Source organism: Bacillus rossius, chromosome 11 (genome assembly GCF_032445375.1).
Source record: "Bacillus rossius redtenbacheri isolate Brsri chromosome 11, Brsri_v3, whole genome shotgun sequence".
Classification (NCBI taxonomy): Eukaryota; Metazoa; Arthropoda; class Insecta; order Phasmatodea; family Bacillidae; genus Bacillus; species Bacillus rossius.
Window position 1 is genome coordinate 55,753,516 of NC_086338.1, and position 16,899 is coordinate 55,770,414.

The window sequence follows — 16,899 nt, forward strand, 5'->3', positions numbered from 1 at the left end:
TGAATTCTTGACTTGTTACCTTTTACCCGGAGACCATCCAATATATTCGCAAAGTCGAATCAAATTCCAAGTACGGTTCTCGGCGAAGCTGTATCACTAGAGACCGGAAAAAAATTTGCGGTATTTATTTCGCGACAGGCTAAAATACAAATAGTTACCTATACCCTCAGTGCTGCTTCTGCTATTGACTCACAACTCACCCGGATGACTCTGGGCCAATGAGAAACGCACGACCAAAGCTGTATCGAATCACAGGCTGCTACGTTGGGACATCTCTCAAGGCAGCAGCCAATGAGTGGGTGGGATTTGACAGAGTGTACGTAGGCTATGGAGGTCATCCTGGAGGTCATCGAACCCGCGAATTTTTTCCTGTCCCTATGTATTACACTTACTTTATAAAATACAGGACCGAAGTTAAAAAAAAACTGTTTAACACTTGTAATAGTAGTTGAAAATGATTGGGCCCTATGTATAACATCATTCCACAAAAATTATAAAATAATCATGCATAATATTAATATTGAGCACCCATAAAAGCAAATGCAGTGCTACCTTTTGAAGATTTTCTCTCACGGTGGTTGGCTGGTTCTTGCACGCTCGGGGCTCAGGTGGAACGCGACAATTTTTCGTGCGTGCAGCCGGCGTTCATCGATTTACAAGACGTTATCGCGTCAGAAAAACGAGCTGTGAAGGCGTGTAGCGACGGGTGGTCCCGTGTGTGTGTCGCAGCGCAACGCCAGCGACATCCAGTCGCCCATCGACTTCCGGCTGACGTACGCGCTGGTGCAGCGCGAGCCGCGCCAGGCGGCGCCCGGCCGGCCGCTGCCCGCCATCGACGACCACCCCATCCTGAACCAGCAGGAGGCGTCCAAGACCTTCCGCTTCGCCTTCCAGACGGACTGCGGGGACAACGACGTGTGCGAGAGCGAGCTGCGCGTGCAGGCGGGCCTGCTGCTGCCCCCAGGTGCCCCGCGTCGGACTCGCTCTCTCTCCTGTTCCCCGAGCGCGAAGAGCGCTCAGTAGCGCGTGTAGCGATGTTTCCCGTTGTTCACTTGAAGGAAGGAAATCTGGGCTCAGCAGTCTCTGCGTTCGATTCAACCTCGATACTTACCCTTTCAAATATTATGAATATTTGAAGTAGCATACCGCGTGAGTTTGTCGTATACCGACATTCACTGTTGAGGTTAAGTCATTTGTGCGATGTCCCTATTTTAGTGCTGAAAAAAATAAGTAAACGTCGACGACCATGGACTAAAAACACCGCATAAACGAGGAGACACTTTTTCATATCATACCCCACGAGTTTGTTGTATGCCGACATTTACTGTTCAGGTTAAGTTATTTGTGTGATTTAAATATGTACCCTTTTTTAGTGTGAAAAAAAAAAAGTAAATGTCAACGACTATGGGCTAAAACACCACAAAACAAGGACACAATTTTTCAGATCATACCCTGCGAGTTCGTCGTATACCAACATTCACTGTTGAGGTTAAGTCATTTCTACGATGTAAATACCCTTTTTAGTGTGAAAAAATACCTAAACATCTACAACCATGGACTAAAACTCCAAAAAACAATGACACACTTCTGCGATGGCCATTGAAAGAAGTAAACATATTTTCAACGGCGTATAAATCGAGATACTTTCAATCTACTAATACCATGCGACACAGTAACAGCTTAATTGCTCTATGTATCTATGATGAAGCAGACGTGACTAAAAAGCGAAATAAAAAAACATATTTCAGATTCGAGAGGAAATGAGCAGTACGTAATTGTTTTCAAAATATTTCTGAACTAAAATACAGATTACCTGGCTGCCATTAACAAGAAATACACTTGAATAACTTGGGTTTAAATATTTTAATATGAGCTCATTTAATCACTAATTTGGGAATTTAAAAAAATTATTTGTGGTTTTCATGAAATGGATTGCATTGAATTTCAAGATATTTTGCGTTTCATGGAAATTTTCTGAATCAATATGTAGAGTGGCAGGTTTTTGAAAATAATGCAAATAGGATCTGAAATGAATGATTGGTGTGTTGTTAGGTTGGTTAGGTTAATTGTATAGTTAAAAACATTAACTTTTTTTCTTTCATAATTATTGTAGTTGAATTAACCTAACCAACCTTCCACTTTAGTATTATTTGTCTAATTTCTTTGAAGACACTTTCTCATTCCCTTTGTGTTTGTTAATTGATGTGAAGATTTTTTTTTATTCGTTTAATTCTAATTCTCATTCTTATTTGATATTAATTTGAAATTGATATTCGTATTTGAGAATAATTTGGTATTTGTATATTCATATTAAATTCAAACCAAAAAAAAATAATTATTCGCTCAAGACTAGTGACCACTGCTGCCAACATCCTCAAGGATGATTCATAGTGTACGGTGATGACGGTACAAACTTCCCCCGCACCTGAAACTGATGCAACTAATCCCTATGCCATCAATGTCAGAAGCATTGGTGAGCTTGCTGCAATAGAGTCCACCTTGACAGCCGATTCACAGGCACCGAGGTCAACTCTTCGGCTAATATATTTGGGGAGGGCCCAACGTATGTACAAACCCACAGCACAAATTGTTTCACCCATAGCATGGCCAGTGTATTTTAACGAGGGGTCGGAAGAACCCTCACCGTCATTTCACGGCAGGCTAAACTCCGAAAAAAATTTTTTTTTTCTATTATTGTGCTACTGCTGCGGTTGGGAAATAGTGTAAGTGACACATCCTTGGAGCCAATCAATAATGTTTGCAGGCTTTCACGGCCATTGTCTGAAGTAGCTTGGCTTCTTGGTTGTAGCCGTGTCCTTGGCGAATAATTCACTGACGGTTCGGTCGACATTGCAGTCGCCATCATCAGGGAGCAGTAGGTAACAGTAGGTACCTAACTGCTCCCTGATGATGGCGACTGCAATGTCGACCGAAACGTCAGTGAATTATTCGCCGAGGACACGGCTACAGCCCAGAAGCCGAGCTACTTCTCGGAGCCGGTTGCCGACTTGCGGCGAGGGGATTCCCTGGTCAGGAGGGACCGAGACAGCTACAGCTCTCGGTGAAGAGTGTTCCAGGAGGCCCGGGTAGCACCGTGCTGGTGTGACGGGAAGGGCATGTGTCGCGCTGCGCAGGCCGCCGGCCCGGCTCCTGGGAGCTCCTGCTGGGGGAGCAGAAGGAGGTGCGTCTCAACGTCACCGTCCAGAATCTCAACGAGTCGGCGTACGACGCGTGGCTGCACGTCGCCTTCCCCCCCAGCCTGGCCTACATCTCGCACCTGGCGGAGGTGAGTCGCTCTCGCCCCGCGGGGCCCGTCGGGAGTCACCCAACGACTTCACAGAGTTGCTTTCCGGTCACTTTTCCCTAACTTGCATTTGGTTTTTTTCTGATGCTTCGCTTCGGTAAATAGCCACAAATCAAATATTAAAATATGGAGAATGTCCACTTAAGTCATGTAGAAGTTAGTTCTGAAAAGGTTTTACCTTTGAAATTTTTAAATATGCACTTGTTTCGTGAGTAGTAGATATATTCATATTTTAACTTTTTATTTCACTTATTTTATTTACAAAAAAAAATGGTCTTGCAATGTATTTGTGGATGCGCTGACGTGCGGTGTTTCCTTGCGGGTTAAGCTTGCTTGTACTTGGTGCCAGTGGGGGAGTGTCCGCTTACGTGTTTCCATTGACTACGTATGTGTCGTACGCACCGCAAACCTCCTTTGACTGTTGGTGGGCATGTGACAAATTATAAATAAATAAATGAATAAAAGTTTTAAGAAAATTTTATTAAAAAATCTTGATAAATAACTCATTGCCTCTCATCCAGTTATTTATTGTGCATTTTAGCTAATATGAGGCAAGTGTGTCCCTTAGTCAGAAATGTGTTAAAAAGTGAAACAAGTAGTAGTTTTCTTTTGTTGTCGGTTCGTTAAATCTCTGATAAAAGTTAAGCGTTTGTGTAATTGGCCATAAGAGATTTCAATTTCAGAGCTTTCGAATACTAGCCTAATGGATCCCTCAGCTAAGGAATCCAGTAGAAGTGCATCGTAGTGGATGTGGCCGTCTTTGCTTCCAAATTCTCACCAGGGATGTTGATGCACCTCTGCGTGCGTCCACTAAACCCGAGATGCGACACTTGTGTCCATTGACGCATCCCTACATCCATTAGCTTCGGTATCATGTTGTATTTTGTTCGTACATAATATTGCATCAGAGTTTTGGTATTAGATTTATTGAAAACATAAATAGTTTTGTGACTTAAATAGTGACAAAGAAAAATATAAATAGAAGTATTAAACGTATACGGGTGAAATTAAACGTCTATAGTTATAGAAAGCTCATCATAAGTGTTTTTTAATATTTTGGGATTTTGTCCAAGTTTTATTTTGGTTGCTAACCATTTATAATGTCCATGCTTCATTAAAATTTTGTTTTTGTTTTTACCAATGGTCCTTTTCATTAGCATTTTGTTGAATCTCCGTACATATCATGACTGAAGATGGCTGTGTGTAATCAGTACAATCAACTGTCAACAAGTGGTGCTAGCAGTAAAAGTGTCCATCCATTAGAAATCCGTACTTTACACTGTGGTTGCACTTGTTAAGGGATTAGGGATATGTGTTCTTGGGATGCATCTACATTTATTCGGAAACAGCCATTAGTAATCACCACCGGGGTAACATTATTAACTAATTTTGACCCTAATTTGGGGTTATGTTTTTTTTTGTATAATGGCTACCTTTTTTGGTTCAGTACGCCTCCATAATTTCTTTAAAAATACCTTAATTTGATTTTTATTCCTTTAGGGCCCTTGAACTTCACCATGGATCCTATAAAAGTCCTCAATGAACATGTTTTCCGGTTGTATAAAAATATGTTTATTTTTTTATAAGTATTTAGTTTTGGACTGGTGTAGTAAAGCAATGTTTCGCACATGTACTTTTGTGGGTGTTCCACAATGCTATATATTTAGCTCCTCAAATACTCTTTGTACCTGTTTTTCGTATGTTAATAGTGAAGCAAAGTAATTTTTTTTATATAGTAATAATAGTTTTACTTGTGGTAAAGTGTGAGTAAAAACTAAATTATTGATATCCTATTATTCATGAATAACTGAAGATATTTAAATCATTAAGAGGCTTCTTAAAAAAATTTCTTAATTATTTTAATGAGAAAAGGTACATGCCATAAGACTGTCACTGAATGAATATTTATCACCCAGACATTGTACTGCAATGCATGGAGGATCTTTCAGCACGGGTTTAAAAAATCAAATAACTAAAGTAATGTGAATGTGAATGTCATATGCGAAAAACATTTTATGCGTAAAAATGAAATTGAACTTAAAAAAAACAGTCTGATAATTAGAGACCTGCAAAATTCGCGGTTTCGATGGTCTTCAGGATAGACTGCACATACCCCTGTACACTCGGGCAAATAACGCAAGTTTATTGGCTGCCGACTTGTAAGTCGTCTCAGCTGGTTTGTCTGTGATTCGATCCTTCTTTGGTTGAGAGGGTTTATAACTGGCTGAGATTCTTCCAGATGAACAGTAAGCCAATAGCAAAATTATCTAAGAGGTATATGTGTTTGAATTCTAGCCTATCACCGAATGAATCCGCGAATTTTGCAGGTCTCTACTGATAATGTATTTCACTGTGTAACGAATATTACTGTGATTCAAATGTATTCATGTTTTGTTTCCCAGCTGAAGCACACGCCGTGCGACAGGTTCAACGTGACGCTGGTCTCCTGCAAGCTGGGGAACCCCTTCAAGAAAGGCAACGTCGCCAACGTCATCCTTCGATTCGACCCGACGGGCATCAAGGACATCGAGCCCGACCTCCGGTTCGTCGTGTTCGCCAACTCCACCTCCGAGGAGCGACGCCCCCAGGGCCCGCTCGCGGTGCAGGCGGACGTCATACGGAAGGCAGAGGTCTCGATTGCCGGGTGAGTGGCTGGGATCACTCTGCGTTACAAATTTTTTTATATTTAATGAATGATTTTTTGATGTATTTACATCTTAGGGTACGTACTAAACGTTTACTGTTGTGCCAAATGAAACTTTATGATAGTGAAACTACCCTGGATTATATTTGGTTATCTAAAATAGACAAAAATAGTAATCCGAAGTTATGAATGGCTAAAAGTAAAAATACGTGTGGCTTTACAATGATTATAATACATGTTCTCCTCATTGCTACCCAACGGTGATGGTAGCATGATGGTAATTTTGCTTTGCTTACCCGGCCGCAGGCTGGAAGCAGTGGATGAGAATGAGTTAATTTATACAAGTGAGTGTTAGGTTACTTTGCTTATGTACATGGCGTATTGGCATAGATATTATGAAGATTTTTTTTTGCAAGCAAAATAATTTCTAATTCACATTCTTTTTCAATCTCTAATGAACCTCACTGTTGACGAGAAGTAAAAACAAATAAAGTAAGTAAATATAATTACATTCTACAGATAAAAACAAAATTATTGTGAGTATTCATTTCATAGCAAAGTAGACTTAAAGAACATTTGTATTTTTTTGCCACATTGGTGATTTGGACTTGAATGCTCTTGTTGACCCTGAGCGAGATAATTATAGACAAGGAGGTGAGGTGGTTATTTAATTAAGTGTTACCCAGGTATAAACCGGTGAGCTTCCTGACTGCAGATGTGACGAGACTTGGCTGGAGATAATAATTTCTTATTTCGACGGACCTCATGGTTGTGAAGATCACACCTTACCACCATGTCACCAAAACAGTTAATTAAACAATAAGGAGAATATGTATTTTAATCACCGTAAAGCCAGTCATTTTTACGTCATTTACAACTTCGGGTTACTAGTTCTGACTATTTTAGTTTACCAACTGTAACACAGGGTAGTGCCACTTGGCACAGCGACACATATGACGTGCAGCACTGCCACTCCGAGCGTGTGAGCGTGGGGTCCGTCGCAGGAGCGTGTACCCCGACCACGTGTTCTACGGAGGCGAGGTGCGCGGGGAGTCGGCGATGGAGTACCGCAGCGACGTGGGGTCCCGGGTGCTGCACTCCTTCGTGGTGCGCAACAAGGGCCCGTGGAGGGTGAGCAGCCTCACCGTGGCCGTGGAGTGGCCGTTCCAGGTGGCCAACGACAAGCCGCGCGGCAAGTGGCTGCTCTACCTGGACGAGATGCCCACCGTGGAGGGTGAGTCCCGAGCCTCCCTCCTGCCTCTTTCCTTCCTTCCGCTCCACCACCCCGAACAGTACTCCAGTGGTAGCGGGGTACACCAATAGTAGTAGGGTGTGTGTAAGGGTGCAGCTCAGGACAGGTCTGCAGGTCACCAAAGTCACGTGAAATCTCCAAAATAAAGAGTAACGTTTCTGAAAGTCAGAAAATTTTAATTTTTAACAGCACTTTTGACTACTCACGCTTAGATATTTTATCCCTTAATTTTAGTTTTAAGATACATTAAATACAAATACAAAGCACAATTTATTGAGAGAAAAAAATTTATATTTAAATTAATTTTATCTTTATAACAAAATTGTTGCATGTAAATTATGTTTAATTGAAAAACATACAGTATAAAAGCATGCCAAAGGACAGTAATTTGTTAAAATATGACTTTCTAATCAATATAAAGTTCTTTACAAAAAAAATTCATACCGCTGTTGCTATTTCAGTTCTAAATTTTCATTCAGGGATATTTTGACATTTACAATATGCTATTTAGTTCCCAATAAACAAACCCCGGTGTACACACGGAGCCAGCCGTGCCGGTGTGAAGCGAGACGTGTTCCTTGCAGCGGTGGGCGGGGGGGAGTGCCTGTTGGCGGAGGACCAGGTGAACCCGCTGGGGCTGCCGCAGCGGCCGGGGCTCTCCGAGGCGCCCCTGGAGGCGCTCACGCTCCCAGCGGAGCCCCCGGCGCCCGCTGACGCCAGCGACCGCCCGCGCTCGCGCCGCGACACGGAGATGGTGGTCCGTGCCGAGGCCTACACGGGCAAGGACGGCCGCAGGCACGAGGTCGTGAAGATGGTGAGTCTCCCGGCCCCGGCGACTGCGCTCTGCCCACACTTGGTGGGACGACCTGTACTCAGGGGCGTAGCCAGGGGTTCAACCCCCCCCCCCCCCCCCCTTTAGCACCAAATCTTTAATTAATTTCTTATTCATCACTCAAACAAATTTCATGCTAAAATTAATAAAAATTTTTACCATTACAATATTTAAATTTAAGTACCAACTTGTACTCAGGGGCGAAGCCAGGGGGGGGGGGGCGGTTGGGGTTCAAACCCCCCCCCCCCCTCCCCCCCTTAGCAACAAATCTTTAATAAATTTCTTATTCATCATTAGAGACCCGGAAGATTCGCGGGTTCATTTCGTGTTATGCTAAAATTCAAATAATTACACCTTAGTGCTGCTTCTGTCTTTGGTTCACTGTTAATCTGGAGGACTGAGGGCCGATTAGAGACCCTCACTCATAGAAGTGTCGAATCACAGGCCACCCAGTCGAGACGACTCACAAGTCAGCAGCCAATGAACAGTTGGCATTTTCCCGAGTGTGTAGAGGATATTGGAGTCTATCCTGGAGGTCATTGACCCCGCGAATTTTCCGGGTCTCTGTTCATCACTCAAACAAATTTCATATTAAAATTAATAAAAATTTTTACCATTACAATATTTAAATTTAAGTACTGAAAACTGCTTAATTAGCACTATTTTACACCTTGAAATCCAAATTTTCCCGGGGGAGGAATACGGGGGGGGGGGGGGGGGGGGGGGCGCATGCTTCTTAACACCCCCCCCCCATACGCAAATCCTGGCTACGCCACTGCTTGTACTTACTTACTATGATCAACCACGTACACTTTTACAAGTGCCTTCACGTGTTAATCCTGGGTATTAATTTTAAAATACATGTATGCTAAACATTGGACAGGCCAATGAAATCCTTGAAGCTGGGTCTCACATGCAATGTTGGTTTTTTTTTTCTTTAACTCATCGTTAATTTTATCTATGAATAGTACTGAATATCGCACACTTTTTCTACACCCATGATATTAGACTAAGTGAATTGTTGAAAAAAATTTGTGGCATAACAACAAATGCAAGTGACACATTGAGTTAAAAACTAGTAGAAATAATAGCCTTCAAATAAAAGTAATTGTAAAAAAAATGAAAAAAAAAATTAACATGGCGTGTGAGACGGAGTCTTAAATCCTCCAAAACCAACATCTTTATCATTCAAAAGTATTGATATTTGAGGGGGGAAAATTTTAAAAAAATATTTTAACCCTAGCACCTGTGTTGTTATCTCTACGAAAGCCATCAAAGACACGTTTGTTTCTGCATCCAGTTCAAGTGCTCTGGGAATGTTGGTTCAGCACTTGAGGGACATTATGAACACAAAAATAAATTGTTTTGTAAGATCATATCATTGTTTTCATGTATTATTAGTATGCATTTTGTGATATCGGCAAGATTTGGTTGTACACTTGCCAAGATAGAATATGAATAATAATGAGTTCTAGCATACAACTGTTAACATATTACCGAAGAAGTTTGTGCTATATCCGTCATGATTGCCTCACATATTAGAATGGAGGCAATAAATTCAAAGGACCTGGCCTTCCACTACAGAAATTGTTCACACACGTTACATCCAAAGATCATAAATCTGGCTGTCAGCTCGCGGAGGTAAGACCCAACCGGAGTGCTGTGTCGGTGCTTGCGCAGGACTGCCTGCTGGGGACGGCCAAGTGCTTGAAGTTCAACTGCACGGTGTTCAACTTGAACAAGAACAGAGAGGCCACCATCAAGATACGAGCCAGGTAACGCTCCGAGCGCTCGTGTCCTTGCGCCCGTCGCTTCCCCTTTGTGGCTGTCGTGAAGGCGCTTGGCTCATGTGGGAAGGTGCCGTGCTCACGTGGGAAGGTGCTGTGCTCATGTGGTAAGGTGCTCTGCTCATGTGGGAAGGTGCTATTCTCATGTGGGAAGGTGCTGTGCTCATGTGGGAAGGTGCCATGCTCATGTGGTAAGGTGCCGTGCTCATGTAGGAAGGTGCTGTTCTCATGTGGTAAGGTGCTCGGCTAATGTGGGAAGGTGCTGCTCTCATGTGGGAACGTGCCGTGCTCATGTGGGAAGGTGCTGTGCTCATGTTCGAAGATGCTCGGCTCATAGGGGAACAACGCTTAAGCCAGTGAGGCTCATCTCGGATTTATAATTTTTAAGAATACCTTTATGTGATTTCTTTTTATATTATTTACCCAGAGCACATGTAATAGTTTTCAAAGTTAATTTTTTAAAGTACTGCACTAAATTTTCTTGTTTAAAGTCACTGCTTATCACATGTAACAGACAACTAAAACTGCCTCGAAGTTTCACGAGCCCACAAATAATGTTTTCTCCAAAACGGTTGACTCGAAAAAGTTTAAAAACATGTTACCAGTGAATTTCCAACTCACAAAAGCGTCACTGTAAATGGTTGCTTTACAACAAAACTAGTATACGGCAGCCTTTAAGGTGATTTAGTCCACGTCAGATTGATTTTTCCGAATGCCACGTAGGCTGCCTTCTTGGCTGGACTTTAAGATCTATGCATGATATAGCAACCTTTTGTGTATGTTTGGGTGGGTTGAAAAATGGCTGTGACAATAATGTCTAATTTATACCATTATAATTATTAATTGTGAGTTATCCATCGAAAGTTTTGACGTCATGAACGCCATCTTAAATGATGTTGCAGCAACCATGTTTGATACCATGACCTTCATTTTAAATTCAAGAAAATTTTATACACCTCTTTTAAAACTTTGATAGACTTATTTTTAAAAATATTAATAAAAAGTTTGAAAACAAATAATTTATGTCATTGACATTGGAGCACTCAGTTGAAATCATGTCAAAAATTGATTGTTTATAAAAAATTATATTTTCTGAAAGGTCTAGTCTGTGACCGCTTTGTAGGAATTCATTAAATATTTCAAGCGGACGACTACAACTGTATGTTTATTTCACAAATGTTGACTTCAACAAGTGCCCGAAGCTAGATGCCATGCAATGTTGAGAAAAATAATATAATACAGGAGTATTGGAAGCTGTGACGAAACATTTGAAAATCCAAGATGGCGGAACTTAATCCCCCTCAAAGCCCCTGCCTGCCTGTGGGCGGACGTACAGTGCGCAGAGCTTCAGAAAAAAAAATCTTGCAATTACGAAAAGCATTTAAGAATATGCTGAGGGTAGATGAGTAGTAGTTTCTGGAATATATATATATTTTTTAAATATACATATAAAAGAGTGAAAATGCCTTTAACTCATCTTTTCAGAGTGAATGTTTGGATGTAAGACACCCGGTAAAGATCGTTGGAATCACTCGAGTGACGTGCATTACACCCTTATCTTCATTGCTTCGCTGAGTAATGTTATCGTTACCACTCAGATATCATAGTTGTCCCGTGCACACCTTGTGTATACAGGCGAGTGTCGCACTAACACAACTATGCCCCCCCCCCCCTCCCCACTGGACGGGCACCGAACGTTATTCGACGTGAACGCAGTTGCGTGAGGTATGTGGAAGCACTCCCTCCCGGGGACTGACGCTGTGGTGTCGCCCCCAGGCTGTGGAACTCGACGCTGGTGGAGGACTACCCCAGAGTGGACTCGGTCAACATCAGCTCCCGGGCCAAGGTGCACCTGCCCAGGCACCTGGGCATCCAGCAGGACACCGCCAACGACGAAACCCAGGTACGCAGTCAGTTCCCTCGATCACTTCTGTCGCAACACGGTAGAGTCCATCTGATCCATACCCCGCTCGGCCGGACAGCCAGTCAATCCGGACGGGATTTAACCGAAAATTTGTTTGGTTCTGTTAATCCTGTATCAGCTCGTAAGTAAAAAAAAAAAACTTTGTATTTAAACTAAAATTTAACTGCAGGAAGACTATTTATGTTAAAAAATGGGGGGGGGTTTGTCTGTAAAGTATGTTTATGGACGAAAATTTTACGTGACGTCACAAGAAAACATTGTTGAAAAAATTGCATCCTTCTTAATTTTTCAAATATTATTTACAGTTTTTTGCAAGTTTAATTTAAATAATTTGTTTAAATATAATCACGAAGAACAATTAGTTTAAAAAGCCCGCCTTAACCTGTTTGATATATTATAGAAGATTACCTATCTAGCACGGTGGTGGGCCGGTACTTGCACGCTCGGCTCAGGCGGAACGTGACAATTTTTCGTGCGTGCAGCCGGCGTTGGTCGATTTACAAGACGTTATCACGTCAAAAAATATATATATACTAGCTGCAGTACCCGGCGTTGCTCGGGTTAAACACATGGAGCTTTATTGTCTGCGAGTTAAAGCAAACTGGATAGCGCTATATGACAGTGTGTTGGACATAGAGAAATGTCACACAATTACTGTTTGTATGTTTATGATCTATGATTTTTTGTTTACCCATGGCGATCAGCTATTTATTATTTATTATTAATTATAAATTATTAAGACCATTTATCGAAATAAAAACTATCCTATCTCTCAAGTTGGATCGAACTGCACATGGTGTGCGAATTTTATTATAATCGGTTAAGTGGTTTAGGAGTCCATTGAGGACAAACATTGTGACACGAGATTTATATATATTAAGATTTATAGTTTTACCCGATTCGAACTCGTATTGTATGCATTTCAAGGCAAAAATTCCATTTGATCTGGATGTTGGATGACCTGGAAGGGCCCGGACGGGATCGGCGGGACTCCGCCGTGACGCTGGACGGTCGTGTTGCGCAGGCGGTGACGATCGCGTACCCGGACCGCATCGACCAGCAGGAGCCGGAGGCGGTGCCCGTGTGGATCATCGTGGTGGCCGCGGTGGCGGGCCTGCTGCTGCTGGTGCTGCTGGTGCTGGTGCTGTGGAAGCTGGGCTTCTTCAAGCGGCGCCGGCCCGACCCCACCCTGTCGGGCAACCTGGAGAAGCACCGCGAGGACAACGGCCAGTTCTGACGAGCCCTCGAGAGACCGTCCCGGCGGCGTTCCGTGTTCTCGACCAGCGGGGCTTTGAACAGCACGCGAGACATTTCAGTGGAACCTCACTTTCAAGTATCCAACTCGAAGGATTCCTCACTTGAACATATGTACCTCGGATAAGCACAAAAATCAGTGGATATCACGGATAGAATCAAGCAGGGGCGTAGACAAGGGGGGGTTTTAGGGGTTCAGAACCCCCCCCCCCCCCCCCACCAGCTCCAAATCTTAAATTAATTTCTTATTCATCACTCATACAAATTTCATATTAAAATTAATAAAATTTTTACCATTACAATATTTAAATTTAAGTGCCGAAAACTGCTAAAATAGCACTATTTTACACCTTAAAATCAAAATTTTCCTGGGGGAGGACCTCCGGACCCCCCGCTTTAATATGGGGGAAGGGGCCATGCTTCTTAACCCCCCCCCCCCCCCCCAATACACAAATCCTGGCTACACCACTGGAATCAAGTAATGCTGTCTTCATTTTAAAGTATCCAACTTAAAGGATTTCTCACTTGAATGTACCACGGATAAGCAAAAATCTTGGATATCATGGATAGAATCAAGTAATGCTGTCTTCACTTTAAAGTATCCAACTTAAAGGATTTCTCACTTGAATATACGGACCTCGGATATAGCAAAAATCCTTGGATATCACGGATAGAATCAAGTAATGCTGTCTTGACTTTAAAGTATCCAACTTATAGGATTTCTCATTCTAACGTACCTCGGATAAGCAAAAATCCTTGGATATCACGGATAGAATCATGTAATGCTGTCTTTAGTTCTCAGTGGTATCAGTTTTTTAAGGGTGATGTTTTTTTTTTCCCAAATTTTCATCAGTGTAGTAGATTCTTTCGTGATTGGCTCAACCGAATAAATTGTATCAGGGAGGTTAATTTTTAATCAAAGCTTTCGAGAACGGTTGGATAATTTTCTAGGTCCTCAATTAACTTTTTCAGCAGTCTCTGCTGGTAATGGCACTTAAGGTAAGACTTTGATAACACGGAACCTCAGTTAATCTAGACTCAACTGTACCTATTTTCAAAATAATTTTTTTTTTAATTTTTAAGAACAAATGCGATTTTATTCCAGGTACACTGTAACAAAATTTCGCTGTTCCAAAAAAAAAAATCCTTTTTATGTACTTATTGTTTATTTGAAAGTGAAAAATCTTTTTAAAGTGGGGTATTTTTACAATGAGATTTGTATCAAACTACACGTTTGTTCCAATTCGTTGTCAGTTGGAACATGTGTTGGACTGTCGTGCAGTTGTAGAAGGGGATCACTGTCGGAAGAGTCTTGATTCCAGAATGTTTGAACTAGCTGGGGCGCACCACAGACGCGTCTGATACGTGGTTGCGATCTAAGGACAAGACCCTCTATTATTGACATCTCCGTACTCTGAGTAGCTTCAGGTGTCCCACAGGAACAAGAATTTCTAGCCACTCAAGTTTCTAAAATACAGTTGTTATAGCTTTGGAGGTTCGTAAAAGAAGGCTGTTTTATTTGTGCGTGTTTAAAAGAGAAGATGGCTGTTTCTCGAGCTATTCAGAAAGTAAATAAAAAAAAAAAAAAAATGGAAGCTAAAACTAGAAGTTGTACATCATAAATGACAATGCCTGAGAAACAAAACTTTATTTGGTATTCACAGACATGCCGTGAAGATTGTTGTGTGTTCACACATTTTTGCAACTTTTTTTTCGTCCTTGCAAGTTATATCATCATACCCTTCGCAACTTGTGGACTTGTGTATTGACAATGTTTGTGAGTGAAATGTGTTCATAAAATGGGATTTATGGCACGCGTTGTGTCAACAGTAAACATTCACAAAACAGACGCTTAGTTCCTATTGACGTAGTTTATTTCGTGTCGACTGTCGGAAGTATTACCACTGCCACAATTCAGCGTGAGAGTGGTTATGAGCTCATTTGGGCATCTCGAGATTTTCTTGTTTCAGAAAACTTGGTTTTGCTACATTTCACGTGACTTTACTAATTTTGTTGCTGTAATTCATATTTTAAAAAAAAATTACATTTATATATGAACAATTTATAATTTTCAATGTCCAAATAAATGCTCGTATGTCTTGTTTTATCAAATTACTGGATTTAGTTCAACAAGTTTGTTCTGTAACCATTAATAGAAAAGCAAAGTAACTCTTTAATAATTCGAAATTCTTTTAAACCTGACTTTCAGAAAATATGCAAGAATACATCTTACAACAGAAAGGATAATTTTTGGAACTGTACATGCTGCTGCTGTTATGGGCTAGAACTAACCAGCTCTTTTTGCATGTTAAATCTCTCTGATCATGTATTGACTGAATCTGCACAGAAATACGTACATTCAGAACAACTTGATGGGTGTTAAGACAAGGAAGGTATTATTTACATGTTTGTGTTCCATTTTATGTTTTAATCATGTAGACATATTAAAGGTTGTTACTGCTAATGATAACTCACAATTTGTTGACCACTACCATATTTCACGTTTATTCTCCTGTTGCATTTTGTTTGGATGGAATTATGTCATACTAGGAAGTCACACAGAAAGTCTGGACATCCGGAGATGTTGCAAATCCAAGTACAACCTGGAACATTGTAATACAGCTGAAACAATATGTTCTCTAGGTGCCCGCTACTAGGCTGTGCGAATATAAGTTTTTTTTTTTGTTATAATCAATTTACATAGAATATTAAGACTGGTGAAAATTATTTCTTTCAGCAACATTTTTATTATAGTTTAAAAGTCGTATTTTAACAAATACATGTACTATATGGTATTTCATGTTAATTGTTATAAATACTGCAAATTTTAAACTATAAAAAAAAAGGTAAGCTTTATATATTTTTTTTCCAGTTGCAAACAACGTATTGTTTGGTTGTTTTCAACTTATATAAATAATCTTGATTTTGATCATTGCATAATATAGGTAACATGAAACAGCTTCACTAAAACTTAAATTACAAACAAATATTAGTTATTTCAGAGTGTAAGTACATATGTACTTGAAATCGATCTGAACACAAGTAATAAATTATTGGTTTCGGTATTTGAAAATTTTAGTATTCGCACAGATCTGCGTGCAAAATACGGTGTGGATGTGTTAAGTGTATTGGAAGCGTAACTGTAAGCATGTATTTTCTTTTTATTTTTTCTTTCTTGATGGCTGTGAAGTTTGCAGCTGTTGTGCGTGAATTCAAACATCGACCACAGTGACGTGGGAATGACGTGAAGGATCTCTGTGCCTCCCGCCAGCGATTGCCTGGCCGACAGCGAAAAACGATTTGTTAATCGTTAACAGGGCCAGTGGAAAACTTTTTATTTTTTAACCCCAGTTATCAGAGTATGATGAAAATTATTACGAAGTGTTGAAAAGAGATGATAGTTATAAATAAACTTTATTATATAAAAATGTTTATACCTGTAGAACTGTGGTGAAAAAGAAAAAAAATATTTGTTGTGAAATGATACTGTAGTGTGAATTGTTGTATTTTATTTTTTTTTCACATGAAGCAAGACATTACACAACATAATACAGTGTATATACATATATTTTATGGACTTATGCACAAAGTGTGGTATTATGCCTGTATTTTTTTTTGTTGATATGAGTGCTATTATGGTTAACAGTATTTTGTATTTAATTTATTTTCAGTGTGCCTTATTTTGATGGAAAATGTATATCTTTTACAGAAACTTGCTCACACATCAAATAAATGATTTCCCACAGACTACAACACGTACCAAAACTTAATTTTTTACTGTTCTGTATGCAAGGACCTTTAGTAACCTTGGAATTTTTTAGGCCCTGAAAAGTTCAGAATTTACATTATTTTGGTTGATTTTTTATGGAGTAACTATTTATATTTTACATTTCTAAAGACTT

General features: G+C 40.6%; 1 protein-coding gene across 2 annotated transcripts in view; it reads left to right on the forward strand.

Moving 5' to 3' along the window:
* LOC134537046 (integrin alpha-PS1) overlaps positions 1 to 16,747 on the forward strand; it is a 123,231-nt gene extending 106,484 nt beyond the window's left edge. For both annotated transcript variants that reach the window (XM_063377269.1, XM_063377270.1), the window contains 8 exons: positions 730 to 964; positions 3,135 to 3,286; positions 5,707 to 5,948; positions 6,953 to 7,182; positions 7,785 to 8,014; positions 9,713 to 9,807; positions 11,596 to 11,722; positions 12,768 to 16,747. In XM_063377269.1, the coding sequence (XP_063233339.1) occupies positions 730 to 964; positions 3,135 to 3,286; positions 5,707 to 5,948; positions 6,953 to 7,182; positions 7,785 to 8,014; positions 9,713 to 9,807; positions 11,596 to 11,722; positions 12,768 to 12,980 (1,524 nt within the window). In that variant the 3' untranslated portion in view covers positions 12,981 to 16,747. The remainder of the gene's footprint in view (positions 1 to 729; positions 965 to 3,134; positions 3,287 to 5,706; positions 5,949 to 6,952; positions 7,183 to 7,784; positions 8,015 to 9,712; positions 9,808 to 11,595; positions 11,723 to 12,767) is intronic.
* Positions 16,748 to 16,899: the final 152 nt, after the last annotated feature.